At 45.4% G+C, this 21,382-nt stretch overlaps 1 protein-coding gene across 1 annotated transcript; it reads right to left on the bottom strand.

Annotated features, from left to right (window-relative positions):
* Positions 1-8,514: 8,514 nt before the first annotated feature.
* LOC147103373 (XK-related protein 8-like) lies at positions 8,515-19,453 on the bottom strand. The gene is made up of 3 exons (XM_085962915.1): positions 18,655-19,453; positions 17,077-17,267; positions 8,515-10,254 (listed from the first exon to the last, which is right to left on the bottom strand). The coding sequence occupies exons 1-3, from the start codon at positions 18,981-18,983 to the stop codon at positions 9,527-9,529; spliced, it is 1,248 nt and encodes a 415-aa protein (XP_085819041.1). The 5' UTR covers positions 18,984-19,453; the 3' UTR covers positions 8,515-9,526.
* Between the last annotated feature and the right edge of the window lie 1,929 nt (positions 19,454-21,382).

The raw sequence follows: 21,382 nt of genomic DNA, 5'->3' as shown, positions 1-21,382 counted from the left end.
TTTTATACCAGTGCGGTCCCCTTTAAAGAGCGCCCCCCCCAGCCCGAGAGCGACTGGGGAACGTTCCAGTTAAGCAGTCCTTATTCGCGCCAGGCGGAACGGAGGGGGGCGCCACTGAATTTCCGGTCCGGGGCGCCAAAAAGGCGTTGCACACTGAAATGACATCATGATCTGCCTGCGCCCGCAAGCGGGCGCTAAGATTTCGCGCCGGCGCTAAAAGCTCACTCAATATGGCAAGAGGCGCAGGGTTCGCAGCGCCTGGGCGCTAGTTGGTTAGCGCCCCACTTCTCGGCCTCTTTAGGCGCTAATCGCTGGCGCTACCAACTGAATTTCTCCCCCAATATCTCCAAGTTTGCAGACGACACAAAGCTGGGTGGGCATGTGTGCTGTGAGGAGGATGCCGAGAAACTCCAGTATGATTTGGACAGGTTGGGTGATTGGGCAGAAGCATGGCAGATGCAATATAACGTGGATAAATGCGAGGTTATCCACTTTGGTGGCAAAAACAGGAAGGCAGATTATTATCTGAATGGCAATAGAGTGGGAGAAGGGGAAGTGCAACGAGACCTGGGCGTCCTTGTGCACCAGTCGCTGAAAGTAAGCATGCAGGTGCAGCAAGCGGTTAAGAAGGCAAATGGTATGTTGGCCTTCGTAGCGAGAGGGTTTGAGTACAGGAACAAGGATGTCTTGCTGCAGTTGTACTGGGCCTTGGTGAGACCACACCTAGAGTATTGTGCAGTTTTGGTCACCTTATCTGAGGAAGGATGTTCTTGCCATGGAAGGAGTGCAGCGAAGATTCACCAAGCTGATACCTGGGATGGCAGGAATGACGTATGAGGAGAGATTGGGTCGATTGGGCTTGTACTCCCTGGAGTTTAGAAGAATGAGGGGATCTCATCGAAACTTATAAAATTCTAACAGGACTAGACAGACTAGATGCTGGAAGGATGTTCCCGATGGTCGGGGAGTCCAGAACCAGGGATCACAGTCTAAGGATAAGGGGTAGGCCATTTAGGACAGAGATGAGGAGGAATTTCTTCACAGAGAGTGGTGAACCTGTGGAATTCTCTACAAAAGAAGGCAGTAGAGGTCAATTCATTAAATATATTCAAGAAGGAGTTGGATATATTTCTTAAGGCTAAAGGGATCAAGGGATATGGAGAGAAGGCAGGAACAGGGTACTGAATTTGGTTGATCAGCCATGATCTCATTGAATGGCGGAGCAGGCTCAAGGGGCCGAATGGCCTAGTCCTGCTCCTATCTTCTATGTTTCTATGTTTTATGAAACTATGCCCCCTGGTTATTGACCCCTCTACTAAGGGGAAAAGTTCCTTTCGATCTACCCTATCTATGTCCCTCATAGTTTTGTACACCTCAATCAGGTCCCCCTTCAGCCTTCTCTGCTCCAAGGAAAACAACCCCAGCCTGTCCAGTCTCTCTTCATAGCTGAAGCGCTCCAGCCCAGGTAACATCCTGGTGAATGTCCTCTGCATCCTCTCCAATGCAATCACATCCTTCCTATAGTGTGGTGACCAGAACTGCACACAGTATTCCAGCTGTGGCCTAACTAGCATTTTGTACAGCTCCATCATAACCTCCCTGCTCTTACCTTCATTAGCCGAGGCATAGAATATATAAGTATCCCATATACCTTTGCAGTGGGAAAGAGTTAAACTGACATCGCTGGCAGTTTCACTGAATGGTGTAATAAAGACCATATTTTGCAGTACAGGAAACTTTCTGGTATCCGGCACTGACGGGACCGAGCTGGTGCCGTACCATCAAAACTGCCGTAGAAACCAGCGCTAATGTTAAAACATACGGAGCTTTTGAGCTCCATGTGAATCAACAAACCCTGTTGCTTAGCAACAGCTTCAAAACAGTCGGCCGCAGCTTAAAAGCATCTCTGTAGTTAAGCAACAGCTTCAGCTAGACCCTGCAGAGCCTGACTGGAAAAAAAAAGCAACGAGAAGTAAAAAAACTTATAGGAAACAGCTCCTGAATTTTGCCGGTAGATAGAGCTTTCCGGACATTTAACCTCCGGTTAAATGAAAGTTTTCTGTAGTGTGTTTCTTCTAAGTAGAGATAACATAGCCGGACATGGAACCATAAGAGGCCTGAGAGGATGTAAGTTCTGTTCTGGCAGGAAAGTAAAACAATGAGTTGGAAGTAAAAGAGGCCTAGAGGGGCAGGAAAGGAGGACAATGAACCAGAAGTGTGAGATCCATTTGGCATAAACAGAGGTCATAGGTGCAACAACAGCTTGACATATACTTTTCAGATAATAAAGGCGGTACTTTAATGTAATGCGGCATAGGCAACCGATCAGTGACGATGCATGCAGGCCAAGGTCCAATCAGGTGGCAGGAATGAATTTTGACATGTGTATTGTAATATATAAAAATGTAGTGTTTGCTGTACCAATTTGGAAAAGTCTGGCTAAGACAGAGCAGACTGTCTCCCCACCGGTGCAATAAAGACGACTTGACTATCGATCTAAAACCTTGTGTCGAGTGTTGGTTTAAAATACTCCACAACAATTGGCGTCACGAACAGGATCCACACGGACGGGAGGCACGGGTGAGTGAAGCTGAGCCAAAAACGGGAGTACTTTTAAATACCACGTACAGTAAGGGCAAGGCAACACCATCTCGTGTCCACCGCCCCCTTTGGAATCAAAGAACTAAAAGGTTTGAATCGATAAGTCAAGCGGTCTTGGGGTTAGGATGAAACGCGCGGAGGTATAGGCGGGGTATGAGTTGCAAGTAGTGCGTTAACTTTGGAGAAAAAGTCTAAAGCATACCTCTGACAATTCGAAGTTGCAAGTAGTGCTAAGCATACCTCTGACAACAATTCGCCAGAACAAAATTGTTGCAAGTACCGTCTCACTCTGCGAGTGTAAAGTAAGGGACGTACCGCTGACAACAATTAACCATGGGAAGTGAACAACTCAAGTGGGGACCGGTGGGGTCTCTGACACGCTATTTAGCAGACAAAAATAAAAGTTAATTGATAAAATGGTTAAAAACGATTGGCAACTGAACGACCCACCAGTAAACCAACGAGAATGGTGGGCTAAAGAAACAAAATTAAAGGAAGAAAAGGCCATCATTTTAGTGGCTCGCGCATATTATGAGTTGAGTAGACGTACTCGAGTTTGGACCAAAAACGGGTGCCAAAATTGTACCCGAGTACCAATAATTTAAGAAAGGGAATAAGGAAAAAATTTAAGTTTTATCGACACAGATGCTATCAGTTTCTGTCCAAAACAAGTAAAATACCTGAGTGAAAGGAATCTTAAAAGGAATGCTGGAACCTCAGTTTGTGTGAAAGTGTGTGTTAAAAGTGTGGAAGTTTTCAGCCTTTGAAAGAAAATATCTGCTGTGTTTGTTTTAGCTCCACCCACTCTTTCGGTACAGAGAGCCAAAAGCTGTTTAACCCTTTGAAGACTTGTCTTGAATGATGGACAAGCGTGTGTTGTTTTAAGTTTGTTAATTGTTTTACAAAAGATAAAAGATGCTTGACTAATCTGCTGGAATTTTTTGAGGATGTAACTGGTAAAATAGATAAGGGAGAACCAGTGGGTGTGGTGTATTTGGACTTTCAGAAGGCTTTCGATAAGGTCCCGCATAAGAGATTAGCATGTAAAGTTAAGGCACATGGGATTGGGGGCAAGGTACTGACTTGGATAGAGAACTGGTTGGCAGACAGAAAGCAAAGAGTTGGAATAAACGGCTCTTTTTCCCAGTGGCAGGCAGTGACTAGTGGGGTACCGCAGGGATCGGTCCTTGGACCCCAGCTGTTCACAATATATATTAATGATCTAGACAAGGGAACTAGATGTAATATCTCCAAATTTGCAGATGACACAAAGCTGGGTGGGCGTGTGTGCTGTGAGGAGGATGCCGAGAAACTCCAGGATGATTTGGACAGGTTGGGTGATTGGGCAGAAGCATGGCAGATGCAATATAACGTGGATAAATGTGAGGTTATCCACTTTGGTAGCAAAAACAGGAAGGCAGATTATTATCTGAATGGCAATAGATTGGGAGAAGGGGAAGTGTAACGAGACCTGGGTGTCCTTGTGCACCAGTCGCTGAAGGTAAGCATGCAGGTGCAGCAGGCGGTTAAGAAGGCAAATGGTATGTTGGCCTTCATAGCGAGAGGGTTTGAGTACAGGAACAAGGATGTCTTGCTGCAGTTGTACAGGGCCTTGGTGAGACCACATCTTGAGTATTGTGTGCAGTTTTGGTCACCTTATCTGAGGAAGGATGTTCTTGCCATGGAAGGAGTTCAGCGAAGATTCACCAGGCTGATACCTGGGATGGCAGGAATGACGTATGAGGAGCGATTGGATCGATTGGGCTTGTACTCGCTGGAGTTTAGAAGAATGAGAGGGGATCTCATTGAAACTTATAAAATTCTGACAGGACTGGACAGACTAGATGCAGGAAGGATGTTCCCGATGGTCGGGGAGTCCAGAACCTGGGGTCACAGTTTAAGGATAAGGGGTAGGCTATTTAGGACAGAAATGAGGAGGAATTTCTTCACCCAGAGAGTGGTGAACCTGTGGAATTCTCTACCACAGAAGGCAGTAGAGGCCAATTCATTAAATATATTCAAGAAGGAGTTGGATATATTTCTCAAGGCTAAAGGGATCAAGGGGGATGGGGAGAAAGCAGGGACAGGGTACTGAATTTGGATGATCAGCCATGATCGCATTGAATGGCGGAGCAGGCTCGAGGGGCTGAATGGCCTACTCCTGCTCCTATCTTCTATGTTTCTATAAGCTTCAGCCTTGAAGTCACAGTTGCCAATGTGCCTGGAAGAAACTGAAGCTATGGTTTCTTTCTTTTTCAAAGTGATACTGGTTAGTTAAAAAAAAATTGATCTCGATTGGATTGGAGTTATGAGGTTAATTAACCTATTAAAACCAGACTTTTATTGTGGCCACGGTGAAATTCTGGTTGGTGTAAATTTGTGTAGACCGCATTGAATAAGATATTTAATGGTCTGAAACCAGACTTTAAAATATTTAGTCTTGGATATAAATCAAACGTGTTCTGGTCCATATAATTGGCAGAGGAATCACGAGGGAAATTCACCTTTACTGTTGGGGATAGACAGTATACATGGACCAGGGTCCCGCAGGGGTTCCACAATAGTCCAAATATATTCCGCCGTGTACTGAGTCAAGCTTTAGTCAAATTAGACCTATCAAAGTACCAGAGCGCCCTACTCCAATATGTCAATGACATAATGATTGCATCAGAGGATGCCAAAAGACACATGGGAGCAGTACTAGCCACCCTCCAGACACTTAAGAAGGCTGGCTTTAAATTGAACTCCAAAAAGGCACAGGTTGGACTGTCCAAAGTAAAGTATCTAGGGCACGAAATTAGCCAGGGGTATAAGGCACTCCCGCAGGAACGAAAGGCAGCCATAAAAGACATGCCAAGGCCAGTGACCTATCTGTGATAGTAGATTGGCGGTTAGGATCAGATCAGCCATGATCTTATTGAATGGCGGAGCAGGCTCGAGGGGCCGATTGGCCTACTCCTGCTCCTGCTCCTATTTCTTATGTTATGTTCTTATGTCCTTATGTTAGTGACCGTCCGGGGAGTAAGGAAAGTGTTGGGACTATTTAATTACTGCAGGAATTTTATATCAGACTTTGCAGGGAAAGCAGAGCCGATTCAACGGTTAGTTAAAGGGGGGGGGGGGGGGGGGAGACCCGCCACGGATAAGGTAGAATGGGAATCGGAGCAGGACGAGGCTTATGCAAAATTAAAAGCAGCCCTGACGTCCGCACCTGCACTAGGATTGCCAAATATAGTCAAACCATTCCATATATATGTAGTCACCCAAGAGTACGGGGGAAGATATGAGGCCAATTGCTTATTACTTCACCCAACAAACCCCCGTGGCTAAAGGAATGGCGAGATGCGTGGCGGCCCTTGACTGCGCCGCATGGGCGTGCGGATATGCGAGCCCATCACTATGTCAGGACAGCTGATATTACACAAGCAAAACACAGTGTGGATCTGCTAAACACAGGCAAAATGAAGGCTGTATCAGACAGAAGGAGGGCAGCTTGGGAAGCAGTATTGATACCCAAGGACAGATCAGTCCAGATTATAAGGGAACATAGAATCAACCCCGCAGAGGGAATGCTATCAGAGGGTGAGGCACACGAGTGTCAGTTAGTATTCGAAGAAGAGGTCAGAGGAACCATATCAGAATCGCCGCTTGAAAATCCCGAAAACACCTTTTATGTAGACGGATGGCGCCAATATATAAATGGGGAGCCACACACGGTTGGGCAGTAGTATCCGAGAACAGAGAAACAGTCGCAAAGGGAGGGCTTGAAGGAGGAACCTCAGCGCAGGTAGCAGAACTAGTGGCTCTCACGGAAGCATTGAAATTGACAAAGGGAAAACGAGTAAATATATACACAGACAGTAGATATGCGTTTGGGGTAGTACATGATTATATGATAGCATGGAATAGGAGAGGATATGTAACTTCCGGAGGAGGACAAATACAGCATGAGGAGGTAGTGAGAGACCTAGTAGAAGCGGTAAAAGCAGAAGAGGTAGCAGTGATTAAAATAAAGGCACGCCGCAAGATAGTGAGCAAGCAACAAAAAGGAAATATGCTAGCTGGTCAGGCAGCAAGAGCAGCAGCGGACACAGAGATGCCTACACCAATAGCAGCAGGTAGAATAACAGCAGAGGAAGTGAACATTATAAGAATCCAAGAGGAGACCGAAATGGAGGAGCAGGAGCAGTGGACAAAAAAAGGTAGAGATGGAATATGGAAAAAGGATCACAGGGTGGTAGCCCCTCATTGTATTCAGGTGAATTTGTTGAAAATATACCATGAGCCAGACCATGGGGGGGTGGAATGGCATGATAGGTAGGCTAAGTATAGATTGGTGGTGGAGTGGAATGGGACAAGATGTGGCAAGATACTGCAGACGCTGCATCATCTGTGGACAGCACAACCCGGGTAGGCCCTGCAAGAGAGGGGGCGGTACTGGACCTGCAATCTCCTCCCTTGCCTCACACAGCAGCCTGGGATACATCTCGTCTGGGCCTGGGGATTTATCCACTTTTAAGCCCACTAAAACCTCCTCCCTCTCAATGCTAATTTGTTCAAGTATATCACAATACCCCTGCCTGATTTCTATGTCTACATCGTCCTTCTCCATAGTGAACACAGATGCAAAATATTCATTTAAAACTTCATCTACATCTTCTGGCTCTACACAGAGATTGCCACTTTGGTCCCTAATGGGCCCTACTCGTTCCTTGGTTGTCCTCTTGCCCTTAATATACTTATAAAACACCGTGGGATTTTCCTTTATTTTGCCCGCCAGTGTTTTTTCATGCTCTCTCTTCGCTCCCCTAATTTCTTTAAGTACCCCCCTGCACTTTCTATACTCCTCTAGGGCTTCCACTGTTTTTAGTCCTTTGTATCTGCCAAAAGCCTCCCTTTTCTTCCTAATCTATTCTTGTATATCCCTTGACATCCAGGGTTCCCTGGACTTGTAAAGGTCAAGGGTGGGACCAACGGGAACATGTTGGCGCTGTACTCTCTCCATTTCCTTTCTGAATGACTCCCACTGCTCTGATGTGGATTTTCCTACAAGTAGCTGATCCCAGTCCACTTTGGCCAGATCCTGCCTCATCATATTAAAATCGGCCTTCTCCCAATTTAGAACCTTTATTTCCGGTCCATCTTTGTCCTTTTCCATGACTACCTTAAATCTCACCGAATTATGGTCACCGTCACCAAAATGCTCTCCTATTGACACTTCTACCACTTGCCCGACTACATTCTAGAATTAGGTTCAAAAAGCTCCCCTGGATGCACTTTAAGAATTCCGCACCCTCTGACTATCCCAGTTAATATTGGGGAAGTTGGAATCCCCTACTAATATTACCCTATTATTTCTACACTTCTGAGATTTACCTACATATCTGTTCCTCTATCTCTCCCTGACTGTTTGGGGGCCTATAGTACACTCCCAGCAAAGTGCTTGTCCCCTTTTTGTTTTTAAGTTCTACCCATATGGCCTCATTAGAGGAACCTGCCAAGATATCATCCCTCCTTACAGCAGTAATTGACTCCTTGATTAATATTGCGACACCCCCTCCTCTTTTACACCCCCCTCTGTCTCGCCTGAAGATTCTATACCCCGGAATATTGAGCTGCCAGTCCTGCCCCTCCCTCAACCATGTCTCTGATTGCAACAATATCATACTCCCATGTGTTCATCAACACCTTCAATTCATCTGCCTTACTCGGAAGACCCCTTGCATTAAAATAAATGCCACCCAGACTTGCCATACTCCCATGTGCTGTTACATATTTGCTCTGCCTTCCAGACGGACTTGTTTTTTCCTCTATATTTGGCTGTGCATCACCCCCTACTATAGCTCCACTCCGTATCCCATCCCCCTGCCAAGTTAGTTTAAACCCCCCCCCCCCCCCAACAGCACTAGCAAACCTCCCCGCAAGGATGTTGGTCCCGTTCCGGTTCAGGTGCAACCCGTCCGACTTGTACAGGTCCCACATTCCCCAGAAACAGACCCAGTGATCCAGGAAACTAAAGTCCTCCCTCCTGCACCAACTCTTTAGCCACGCATTCATCTGCTCTATCCTCCTATTCTTATATACTTACTAGCACGTGGCACCGAGAGTAATCCAGAGATTACAACCTTTGAGGTCCTGCTTTTTAATCTGCTACCTAGTTCCCTAAATTCTTGTTGTAGGTCCTCATCCCTCTTTCTACCCATGTCATTGGTACCAATGTGAACCACCACCTCTGACTGTTCGCCCTCCCCCTTCAGAATGCCCTGCAGCTAGTCTTCAAAATAATTAACAAAGATGAATTATTGCAAGTAAATTGGCTTACTCAAGCGCACGGCAGGTAACTTTCACTTTTGAACATGCAGCCAAGAGTATTCCTTTATCCTGGTAGTGTAGAACAGAAATGTTGAGTCTTCCAAATGAATATTTGGCCTAAGCTGTGAATCACATGACCAGCTTTCCACACGGTCTACTGTCCAGCTTAGGTTGTCCCTAGGGAATGAGTCAGATATTTAACCACAGAAGATCTTCGGTTCAATCCCTGAGCCAACAGGAAGAGCAGTAGGGATGCTACAAATGACCTCAGTGCCCTGGGCTAAGAATGAGAAGGGGGGCTGAAATCATCTAGATGTTCCCACTCCTGATCACTATCTGGTACTCCCTCATGCACGATGGATAAGGATATACTGCCACACTCTCTGTGGTTAAATTGTCTGCTGACACTCATTGCGTTACCAGAGAATGGCCGGAAAGAATGGGAGAAAATTGGAACGAAAATCATTGAAATACAAATATCTGCTCCTGCTGTACACATTCAAACTGAAATGTGCCTCTCTAGTGCATTTTGACTTGAAACAAATCCAACATAAAGCTTCATGGCAGAGCAAAAGCTTTTGCGTAAATTGACACGCAACAGAATACTGGATCTTTAGATTTTAGTTTCCTCCTCTATTTTAGTATTGAGTTTATTTTCCTCAGGTTTAGGAGAGTAAAAACTATTGGAAAGGATTTTCATTCTCTTGTTTGTCAAAGGTCTGTTCTCACAAATCGATCGGAATCCATCCTCTTGTAAACTGTCCGTTTCATCAGTTGTTAGCAAGTGCTCTGCTGTGACAGTGGGGTGGAGATACTTGTAATAAATGCACTTTACAATCACGCCAACAAGATATGATGATGATATAGCAATAAGGAGTTGTACCGTGTAGGGGGCGGTTAAATCTGGGTCTCTATAGAGCCACCAAAATCCAACTAAAATCCCACAATCCACTGTCATGAATGAGTGATAAATAATCTGTCTGATGCACGTTTTTCCCTCAGAAATATTAAGCCAGGTGAAATACAAGATCACTGCCACTGTACCCCTGTAGAATACCTCTTCGGGAAGGCTCTTCATGAAGTTTGTGCCTTGCTGCCATGCCCAAAAAAACATGGGCAGCCAAATAAGAGCAAAGTGCAAGAGGGCATACTGTCTGAATATGGTTGCAAACAGGGTGATGCTGACAATCCTGGAACAGATGAGCAGTAGGTTATACAGGAAATAAGGCACCATGGACTTGAATCTAAGACGCATTTTGTCAGAAAGAGATATGCGCAGAGACTGGTGAAAATCCAGGACAGCCCAGGCAATGGAGAGGAAAGAGGCCACCATGGAGAAATCTGTGGAAATTGGAACAATAGTGAGCGGAGAATGCACAAAAAGGTTCATCACACACTTTGTTGCTTAAACATTTCATTTAATAGCAGAGGCTAAAATATGTTTGGAAAGAACTGCCATACTCTGATTCACAAGATAACCCCTTTAAAGGGATTTGTAGCATTTCAACAGTAAGAATACAGTTTATAGTTTAGCAAATACTTGACAATAATTATAATATTGTGCACAAGGAGTCAGCTATTGTGCATTTTCACTGTAAGAAGCCAGCTTCCGAGTACTGTACCATTTCATCAGCCCCTAACCTGCTGTGCATTTACTTAAATTCTAATGTCACGCGGTTGTATAAAAGAGCTCCCCTACAATCAAGGAAAAACAAAGTTACGGAGCTCTGAAAATATAAATCACTTATTCTTCCCCCTTGTTGGTGGAAGGAGGGGACAAATAAGCTGGGGGATCATCACCCAGTGACTTTTGTTGGAAAGTGTTTGTGTGCGAGGATAGGACTGGCTTTGGCTATGATGCCTCATAGTCGAATAGCCAGCTGACACAGTGGGCTGGATTTTCTCAATGGGAAGTTTTTGGAGGCAGGACTGCTGCTTACTGGCTTTCAATCCCGCCTCCATCAGCTTCTGGACAACCAGCGGGATTTTTCCCTGATTGACCTTGTTAAGCCTGCCCAGCGGGCTCAGCAGGCCAATTAGGGGGCAGTCAGTGACAATCATCTGTCAAGAACGTTTGAAAGAAGAAATGTCAACGTTTGACAATCTGTGAAGCTGTCAAACACTGACATTCTGTGTAGTTTGATGAGTCCTTGTGTGCAGGACTCATCAAACCTTTCAACTTTGCAGAAATCACCTGGCTGTTGGTTCAGAGGATACAATGGAGATGTCGGGACTCCGGCTCCACAGCGGCTGAAGACTGTAGGTTGTAGGCAGAAACAAAGATAAGTGAACATTTTCTAACACTTTACACTCACCTAACATACTTCCCACTCCACACTTGCACCCATCACTCACCTCTATATCGCACTTTCAGACCCCTCCAACTCCCACAGACCTCCTACTTGTCTCCTACACCCTGGCGGGGTTCCCCGAGGTCGGGAAGCCTGCACTTCGGAATGAAAAATGGGGATAATCCTATTTTCTGCCTGTTAACAGGCAGTTAATAGGCTTTAATCCCTTTCCCGCCTTGAGGAGATGGGACCCGGGACAGGATGGCTTCCCGCCTCCTGGCAAGAGGGCATGGAGGCGGCTTGGGGGCGAGTTTGCCACCCGTCCCCAAATTCTGCAACTTTACCAGCAGTCCCGCCTCCATACCCGCCTCCTCGGGGCTGACAAAATCCAGCCCAGTGTTTCTGGATTCCATCTAAATGACAGTCACTTGAGCGAAGAATTGGGCTCCTTGGAACTATTCCCCAGTAACAGCACCCTCAGCAAAGGAGAGATGATTTTGCAAAGGGATGGGGAGGGGAAAGGGGCGGCCTTTTTAAAATAGTTATGGAATTGTGGGAAAACAACAGTGGTGCAGTTCTCAAAAAAATTAGTTACGTCTATTATGAAAGAGATTGGTTTGAAAAGTGAAGTATAGTGTTTTATACGTGGAAACAAATCCGTGTTGAGTAACTGCAGTCAGGAGTATGGTTTTTGATGCAAGAATCCTGTGAAAGTTTAAATTTGCCATGCGCTTTAGATAACTGTCTTCTTTTAAATGGAATCTCGCTCTCCTATTTGCATCAGTCATTGGCACCAAGTAAGATCCATAAAGGAGGGGCGAAGCAGACATTGCTATTGGGGGGGGGGGGGGGGGGGGAGGAGGAGTGTGAAATATTAGATTATAAATAAACATATACTGAGAGAGGAAGTATTAAGGGGTTTAGCAGCATTAAAAGTGGATAAATCCCCAAGCCTGGATGAAATGTATCCCAGACTGTTAAGCGAAGTAAAAGAGGAAATAGCAGAGGCCCTGACCATCATTTTTCAATCCTCTGGCTTCAGGTGTGGTGCCGGAGGACTGGAGGACTGCTAATGTGGTACCCTTGTTTAAAAAGGGAGAAAAGGATAGACCGAGTAATTACAGGCCAGTCAGCCTAACCTCGGTGGTAGGAAAATTATTGGAAAGTATTCTGAAGGACAGGATAAATCTTCATTTAGAAAGACACGGATTAATCAAGGATAGTCAGCACAGATTTGTTAAGGGAAGGTCATGTCTGACAAACTTGATTGAAATTTTTGAGGAGGTAACAAGGAGGGTAGATGAGGGTAGTGCGTTTGATGTAGTGTATGTAGTGCCTTTAGCAAGGCTTTTGATAAGGTTCCACATGGCAGACTGGTCATGAAGTTTAAAGCCCATGGGATCCAGGACAAAGTGTCAAATTGGATTCAAAACTGGCTCAGAGACAGGAAGCAGAGGGTAATGGTTGATGGGTGTTTTTGTGACTGGAAGGCTGTTTCCAGTGGGGTTCCGCAGGACTCAGTACTAGGTCCCTTGTTTTTTGTGGTATATATTAATGATCTATTCTTGAATATAGGGGGTATGATTAAGAAGTTTGCAGATGATACTAAAATCGGCTGTGTGGTTGATACTGAAGAAGGAAGCTGTAGACTGCAGGAAGATAGCAATAAATTGGTCAGGTGGGCAGAACTGTGGCAAATGGCATTCAATCCGGAGAAGTGTGAGGTAATGCATTTGGGGAGGGCCAACAAGGAAAGGGAATACACATTAAATGGTGGGACATTGAGTAGTGTAGAGGAACAAAGGGACCTTGGAGTGTATGTCCACAGGTCCCTGAAGGTAGCAGGCCAAGTAGATAAGGTGGTTAAGAAGGCATACGGAGTGCTTGCCTTTATTAGCCGTGGCATAGAATACAAGAACAGGGGGGTTATGTTTCAACTGTATAAAACACTAGTTAGGCCTCAGCTAGAGTACAGCGTGCAGTTCTGGTCACCAAATTACAGGAAAGATGTGATTGCACTAGAGAGGGTACAAAGGAGATTTACAAGGATGTTACCGGGAGTATAGAATCTTAGCTACGAGGAAAGACTGGGTCGGTTTTCCTTGGAACAGAGGAGGCTGAGGGGAGATCTTATTGAGGTATATAAAATTATGAGGGGCATAAAGTAGATAGAAAGGACCTATTTCCCTTAGCAGAGGGGTCAAAAACCAGGGGCACAGATTTAAAGTAATTGGAGGAAGGTTTAGAGGGGATTTGAGGGGAAATTTCTTCACCCAGAGGGCTGTGGGGGTCTGGAACTCACTGCCTGAAAGGGTGGTAGAGACAGGAACCCTAACCACATTTAAAAAGTACTTGGATGTGCACTTGGGATGCTCTAACCTGCAGGGCTACGGACCAAGAGCTGGAAAGTGGGATTAGGCTGGATAGCTCATTGTTGGCCGGCGCAGACACAATGGGCCAAAATGGCCTCCTTCCGTGCTGTAACTTTCTATGATTCTATGAGTGGGGTTTCCACTTTACCGTGGAATCTTGAAATCCTACCCCCTGTTGTGCTCTGTCATCGGTCATAGTGAGTGGCTGATTGGGATTCCATTGGGACAAGTAAGTAGTGGGAGGCCAGTGCACAGCATTGTGTGTAGCCAATGGCAGACTGAAGGAGGGGAAGTACTGGTGGTTTTTAAACCCAATTGTCACAGAAAAATAACAAAACCATCTAAGAAAAGATTGCAAAATGACAACTGAAACACCAAAAGGTAAAATACAATTCAACAGAATTTACAATTAACCAGGGTTTCCTAATGAAAGTAAACTTAAAAATGAGGGGTCATCAGGAAAAAAATAAAACAAAGCCTGCTAAAGAAAATTAGAATTCCAAGTGCACTTTGCCAGTTGTGTACATGCATGAATTCCAATAAACAGATCGCTTAATAGCCATCAATATCAACAAAATTCTTCAATTTCTGGTCTCGCTTGGATCTCGCTTCTTGCGGATAGAAAGCACAACTTGTGCTCTGAAATAAGAGGGTCTTCATGCCTCAAACAGAATTCTATGACCATCCTTGGAAGGATAGCTCCAAGGTTCTGGTATGAAGATACAAGTCCAATGCCATTCTCCCTCCTGCCTAAAGCAGCTTTTAGGATTTCGGTATGAATACCATTTACCCTGCCATTAGAAAAACCCCTGTCAAGCAAACTGATTCATTGGGCTGGACTTTCTCAATGGAGACGAGTTGGAGGCGGGACTGCTGCTTGTCAGGTCTATGTCCCGCTTCCATCATCTTCTGGCCGACCAGCGGCAGAGGGTCGACATGCAGCGCAGCTGAGCTGAGCTGGCAGAGTCCTGCGCCCTCCGACGAGGACTCTCCATTGCTGTCCCTGTCTCCAGAATCTGCTGAGGCTCACTTGTGAGCTGTGAAACACCAGGTGACAACACTACTCTATGTCCCGAAGGTCCCCCCAAAGTGTGAGTGTCTGCGCTGGTGCTGGGTGCGCTTCTGCTGACGCTGCGCCCTCAGAGGTTGGAGCTTCCTCTGAGGAGTCTGGCTGCACAGCCTCTTCCTCCTCCACAGTGGGGATGGGGGCTCTGGATGGTCTTGTGGGGGAGTAGAGGAAGGAGTTAGAGATGTGATGCCAAGGTTACATGCACATTCGAGTTGACATCTGCTGACACCTGCATCCATGCAGCCTTGGTCTCAGTGGGAGGCCTCTTCCTGCCTGACCTAGGGAAGAGGACCTCCCTGTGGGCCCTAACCCCATCCAATAATGCCTGCAGTGAAGCTTCGTCGAATTTGGAGGCAGCTCAGGGTCTGGCACTGGCCACAGCTGCTGCAGGCTCCTCTGCCATCCTGTATGGTTCGTTTGGAAGCCAACAGAGGAAGCAATGCTTGCTGTGGACCTTGAAAGCATCACGAATGATGACATCATACTGTGGGGCTTCCTGACTGGAAATGGACAATTAGCAAGGCTGCCCACACGCTGGAAATTAATTGGCCACTTGAGGGAAAATTGCGTGCAGCTGGCTGACCCATTTTTGTGTGTGTCAGAACCCCACATTCGGGGGAATCCGACCATTTCCCACACAATCGGGCCCCTTGTGTTCAGGACTCATCAAACTTTTCAACTTTGTAGATTTCAGATGACTGTTGGTTCGGAGTCAGTCTGTGAAATCGACAAGGAAGATGTCGGGACTCCCGATCCAGAGCGGATGAAGGCTGTAGGCAGAAACCAAGGTAAGTGAACATTTTTTAACACTTACCACTCACCTTACATACTTACCGCTCCACACTTGCACCCATCACTTACCTCTACATCTTACTTTCAGGCCCCTCCGACCCCCTTCATGTCTCCTCCAACCCAGCGGGGTTCTCAGAGGTCGGGAAACCTTCACCTAAAAAGATAAAATGGAACTAATCCTTTTTTCTGCCTGTTAACAGGCAGTTAAAAGGATTTAATCCCTTTCCCGCCTCGAGGAGACGGGGCCCGAAGCAGCACATCTTCCAGCCTCCTGGCAAAAGGGCACGGAGGCGGGTTTGCCATCCGCCCCCACTTTCTGCTACTTTACCGGCAGTCCCGCCTCCATACCCGCCTCCTTGGGGCTGAGAAAATCCAACCCATCAAAGCTTTCTACCTGCACAGCTCACTCTACTGGCTTTTTTGAATATCCATGCAAATAGATAATTACTATGGCCGGTTGAATCAAACTGGTTTTAAAAGGTGCAATTATATAAAGCTGCTCTTTAGAATCATTACTTTTTCTTTGTAAAACAATATTAAGAAAATGCTGTAGATTTGTTCTTGGTTGTGCATTTTACTACTTTACTCTGTGCACCTCTGCTCTTCCTGCTGCACTTTGGCAGGAAAAATCGTAGAGCAAGTTATTATCTTAATGGCAAGAAACTTGAAAGTACTGAAGTACAAAGGGATCTGGGGGTCCTGGTGCACGAAACTCAAAAGGTTAGTATGCAGGTGCAGCAAGTGATTAAGAAGGCCAATGGAATGTTGGCTTTCATTGCTAGGGGGATAGAATATAAAAATAGGGAGGTATTGCTTCAGTTGTACAAGGTATTGGTGAGACCGCACCTGGAATACTGCGTACAGTTTTGGTGTCCATACTTAAGAAAGGACATACTTGCTCTCGAGTCAGTACAAAGAAGGTTCACTCGATTAATCCCAGGGATGAGGGGATGGACATATGAGGAGAGGTTGAGTAGATTGGGACTCTACTCATTGGAGTTCAGAAGAATGAGAGGCGATCTTATTGAAACATATAAGATTATGAAGGGGTTGGATCGGGTGGATGCAGGGAGGATGTTCCAGATGATGGGTGAAACTAGAACTAGGGGGCATAGTCTTAGAATAAGGGGCTCCTCTTTCAAAACTGAGATGAGGAGGAACTACTTCACTCAGAGGGTGGTAGGTCCATGGAATATGCTGCCCCAAAAAGCTGTCGAAGCTACATCATTACATAAATTTAAAACAGAAATAGACAGTTTCCTAGTAGAAAAGGGAATTAAGGGTTACGGGGAGCGGGCAGGAATTTGGACATGAGTCTAGGTTCGGATAGGTCATGGCCCTGTGGGTAGCGGAGCGGGCCCAGGGGCCGTGTAGCCTGATCCTGCTCCTGTTTTCGTGTGTCTAATGCGGTTAGATTCAGGAGATAGTCCTGTCATAGTGGATTGGCGGTTAGGATCAGATCAGCCATGATCTTATTGAATGGCGGAGCAGGCTCGAGGGGCCAATTGGCCTACTCCTGCTCCTATTTCTTATGTTCTTATGTTCTTATGTAGAAGAGGGCAACTGTATAAGGTTTTTGTTTCACAAAAAGGTGGGTGAGGGGAGCTTTGACCTGCTTACTGCAGTACTTAGCACTTACACTGGTGAAACTCCATCCGGTTCTTCTGCATAATGATGTACAGCATCAGTGTGAGTTGAGGAGCGCTTTCAAAAATAGTCTCGAAGAGTCGTAACATGCTGACATCGCTGGCCAGATAAATGGCATACTGCAAGCCCATAGTGTCCTTTTCTTTGTACACTTGGAACCCTAGCTCCAGTGCTGCTACATACCTGATGGAACAAAATTTAATTGATAAAGTAACAACCTGGCGTATCTTGCACCTTCTGTTTTGTAGGTCTAAAGACAGATATGGTTGATGAAGGCCATTCATCTCATCCTGATTCATCAATCTCAAAGCCTACAGTTCTTTACTGCAGCATCCAACTACTTCTTAAACGATTCCTATATATTCACCTCTACCCAAAAACCTGTCCCAGATGTTGATCGTGCTGTGTGTGAAGAACTTTGTGACTTCAGTCCTAAATTAATGTTGTGTTCCGGAAACACCTTTTTGGTACAGTTAAATATCTTGTGGCCTCCTTTCAAGGCTAAAGAGCCCAAGTTTAATCAGCAGTTCCTCAGTAGGGATCAGCCTTGTGGCTGTTCTCGGCACTACCTCCAGGGCTTTAAAGTGTCATCTGTAAAGATTTTATTATACTCTTACCATAAACATGTAATGTACCTGTATACAACTGGATGGATGTTTCCTTTATTCTGATAAATTACAACCCATCTTTGGGCTGCCTTCAATGTGAAGATGGGACTTTGTCTACACAAGGACAGATGCATCTGCGGCAGGTAGACTAGTAAGGACGAGGTCAAGTAGGTTTTTATCACCACTTGCCGCAGGCCCAGTCTGGCAGCTATGTCCTTCAGGACTCGGCCAGCTTGGTCAGTAGTGGTGTTACCAAGCCACTCTTGATGATAAGACATTGAAGTCCTCCACCAGAGTACACTTGGTACCCTCGGTACCCTCAGTGCTTCTTCCATGTGGTGTTCAACATGGAGGAGTATTGATTCATCAGCAGAAGGTTTCCTTGCCTATGCTAGACCTAAAGCCATGAGACAATGTTGAGGACTCCCAAGGCCACTCCACCCAACTATATACCACTGTGCCGCCACCTCTGGTGGGTCTGTCTTGCCGGTGGGACAGGACATACCCAGGGATGGTGACGGAGGAATCTAGGACATTGGCTGAAAGGTATGATTCTGTGAGTATGACTATGTCAGATTGCTGCTTGACTAGTCTGTGGGTGGGACAGCTCTCCCAATTTTGGCACAAGTCCCCAGATGTTAGTTAGCTGGTGTTTCTGACTCCTCTTTCCCTAATGTAGTATTTCACCATCTCTGCCTCCTTCCTCTTTTTAAATCCTGCTTTCCCATAGTGAATCATAAAGTCTTTTTCTGTCCATTTCTTGTTTCACCAGTCCCTCCCTGCCCTGTTCTCTTTCCCCTTCCTCCGTCTCTTGCCTCCTTTCTTTTGCAACAGCCTATTTTCTCCCTCAGTCTCCAACTCTCTCTTCCCCCTCCTTCTTGCAGTCCTCTTTCCCCATAGTGTTATGGTGCTGCCCTGTTACCCAATTTGCTCCCGCTGCCTGTCTGTGTTGCGGTACTGACCTGACCAGGAACCCCAGCTGCAGCCAGTGTAACAGCCCCATGACACGGTCTCCTCCCGTGGTCTTCAACGCTGGAAGTCGTCCGGAATTGGAAAGTTTCTTTAGCTGCTCCCGATCCCCGGCAAACCAGCACCAGCTGAACAGCTGAACGACCACGGAGCAAAAGAGCACCAGAAATAGCACAGTGCCGCCCCAGAAATAATCTCCTGCCAGGCAGAAAGAGACCGCGACCCAGGCATCAGTCCCAAGATCGAGGAGAAAAGTGGCCAGACCGATCCAGATGAAGATCAGATCGAGCACAGAGAAACGAAGTTCATCGCCCCAAGCCATCTTCGCAATAAAAAGGTGGGGGAAAAGTTTGTCGTCATTTACTTTGGAGCGGGTCTCTTAATTAAACAGAAAATGCTGGAAAAACTCAGCAAGTTGTTATTTCGGATTTCCAACATCTGCAGTATTTTGCTATTGAAACTTCTCGCTCCGCTTTGGGTTGTTGCTGCTGCAAACTCGGCATCTTTCCTCTGTAACGCATACTGTTTCATTTTACTTCCAGTTGAGTTTAATTGCTAAGCAGCAAGGGGATTTTTTTTAAACGACACAACTGTGGTAGAAATAAGGCAAGAGTGAACACAGCTTTTATGCGTTCTTCAGTAGCACCCTCTAGTGTCATCTTCTTTACTCCAAGATAAACTCAGCGGCTCAGAGTGGCTCAGTGGCTTTTAATGACAGATGTATCTAATCTTACTGTTTTTGGTATTAAAATGTTAGTATTCTACTCCTTTTTTTAAAAAACACATAGCTCCAAGAGCGAGGTGGAATTTCACCTATCTCATTTTATCAGAAAAGTTGACACCAGTAAAAAAGAGTTAACCCCGGTGTCCGGGCCAATATTTACCCCTCAATCAACATCATTAAAAAACAGATTATCTGGTCATTATCACATTGCTGTTTGTGGGAGCTTGCTGTGCACAAATTGGCTGCCCGTTTCCTACAGTACAACAGTGACTACACTTCAAAAAGGACTTCATTGGCTGTAAAGTGCTTTGGGACGTCCCGAGGCCGTGAAAGGCGCTATAGAAATGCAAAACTTTCTTTACCATTTTGCACTCACATTGATGCTTTCCATCAAAGGTATTGAAAGGAGGAATGTCACCCCATGCTTAAATGAGTTGGTCATCAATCTCAATCTTTTTGATTATAAATCTCACCACTCATCGTCCCCTGATGTTGACAGTTCTGTTTTCAGTTCACAGGGATTTATTTATCTGAGAGGCCCAGCAATTTCAGCCCAGCCCCGCTTCTCTCCTGAAGCCTCCTCATGCTGAGCACAGCTCCATAGGTACTGGCGGCCCTCCAGTATTACATCTGAATGGCCGTTTTTCGTGTGAGCCAAGGCGGCGAGTCTTTGTAGGCTATTCCACCACAGAAAGCATCACAGACTGCCCCCTCCCAACATCTGCACGTGTACTTTTCAGCTGATGCCCTTGGGTAGCGATCAGGAGCATTAGCTGATGTTTCCTTTCTCAACCCAGGGGCACTGAGGTGAATTGTAGTTATCCCTACCCCTGCCCCGTCTGAGTTTAGTTAACTCAGCCACAGACAAGGAGCTTCCAGTTCTCTTTAACACTGGTATTTGCTGACACAGCTTGTCACTGATGTCAGCTAACCGAAAATGTCAGTCTCCTCAGGAGTACAGTGAAGGGCCTGTTTTTCTCTTGACATGTGGCATCTATTTTTTTTAAATATAGTTGGCATAAATAAAAGAGGGAGTAATTTATTTGTGTGCACGATGCATTTTGTACTACTGTAGCTTGTTAGAAGGGGAAGCAAAACTATATATTGGAGTTTGGCTCTTGGGTGGTTATAGTGAAGGATCTTTTAAAGTCAGTTTTATTGCCAATAAAACCTATTTTTTTGGGGGGGGGGAGGAATTATTTTAACATCAAAAATAGCAATAAAGCTAGAGCCCAAAAATCCAGGGCTAATTCGGAGAAAATCAGTTTTTATTTTGAGTAGCATAAAAAGGTATAAATGTGCTCCAATGCAATACAAATTTTCATGTCAAATTATTTTTAACAGTAAAATACATTTACAGTATTTGTAAATGGGCTGTGCTAACTAATAAATGTATGGTTAAAGTAGCACATGACCACCATGAAGCACAAATATACTTAAAGTTTTTCAAATATGAAATTGTTGATGCTAACATTTAATTTTTCTGTATTTTTCTATGAATTGTATATTGTGATCATTGTATGCAGTGTATCCATTTTGTTAATAACAGCTGTAATCATTATCGAGACTTTTCAGATCTACTTCATTTCATACATAAACATAGAAACATAGAAGATAGGAGCAGGAGTAGGCCATTTGGCCCCTCGAGCCTGCTCCACCATTCAATGCGATCATGGCTGATCATCCAAATTCAGTACCCTGTTCCTGCCTTCTCTCCATATCCCTTGATCCCTTTAGCCTTAAGAAATATATCCAACTCCTTCTTGAATATATTTAATGAATTGGCCTCTACTGCCTTCTGTGGTAGAGAATTCCACAGGTTCACCACTCTCTGGGTGAAGACATTCCTCCTTATCTCTGTCCTAAATGGCTTACCCCTTATCATTAGACTGTGACCCCTGGTTCTGGACTCCCCGACCATCGGGAACATTTTGTTTCCAAGCATATCATCATTTCACAAGCCTTGCTTAGTCAGACAGACCAAAGAGATCTAGCAG

This window comes from Somniosus microcephalus, chromosome 20, assembly GCF_052327205.1.
Source record: "Somniosus microcephalus isolate GS21.2 chromosome 20, FLI_Smic_1.0, whole genome shotgun sequence".
NCBI classification, from domain to species: Eukaryota; Metazoa; Chordata; class Chondrichthyes; order Squaliformes; family Somniosidae; genus Somniosus; species Somniosus microcephalus.
Note: the sequence above shows the minus strand (reverse complement) of the source record. Positions and strands in the feature narration are given on the sequence as shown.

Excerpts from the sequence above, each read along its gene's own strand:
- LOC147103373 (XM_085962915.1), bottom strand. The coding sequence starts at position 18,983 with ATGGCTTGGGGCGATGAACTTCGTTTCTCTGTGCTCGATCTGATCTTC. Across the intron at positions 17,268-18,654 it reads CAGCTGGGGTTCCTGGTCAG|GTATGTAGCAGCACTGGAGC; the intron begins GTCAGTACCGCA and ends TTGTTCCATCAG. Across the intron at positions 10,255-17,076 it reads CCGGATGGAGTTTCACCAGT|ATTTCTCCATGGTGGCCTCT; the intron begins GTAAGTGCTAAG and ends CAATTTCCACAG.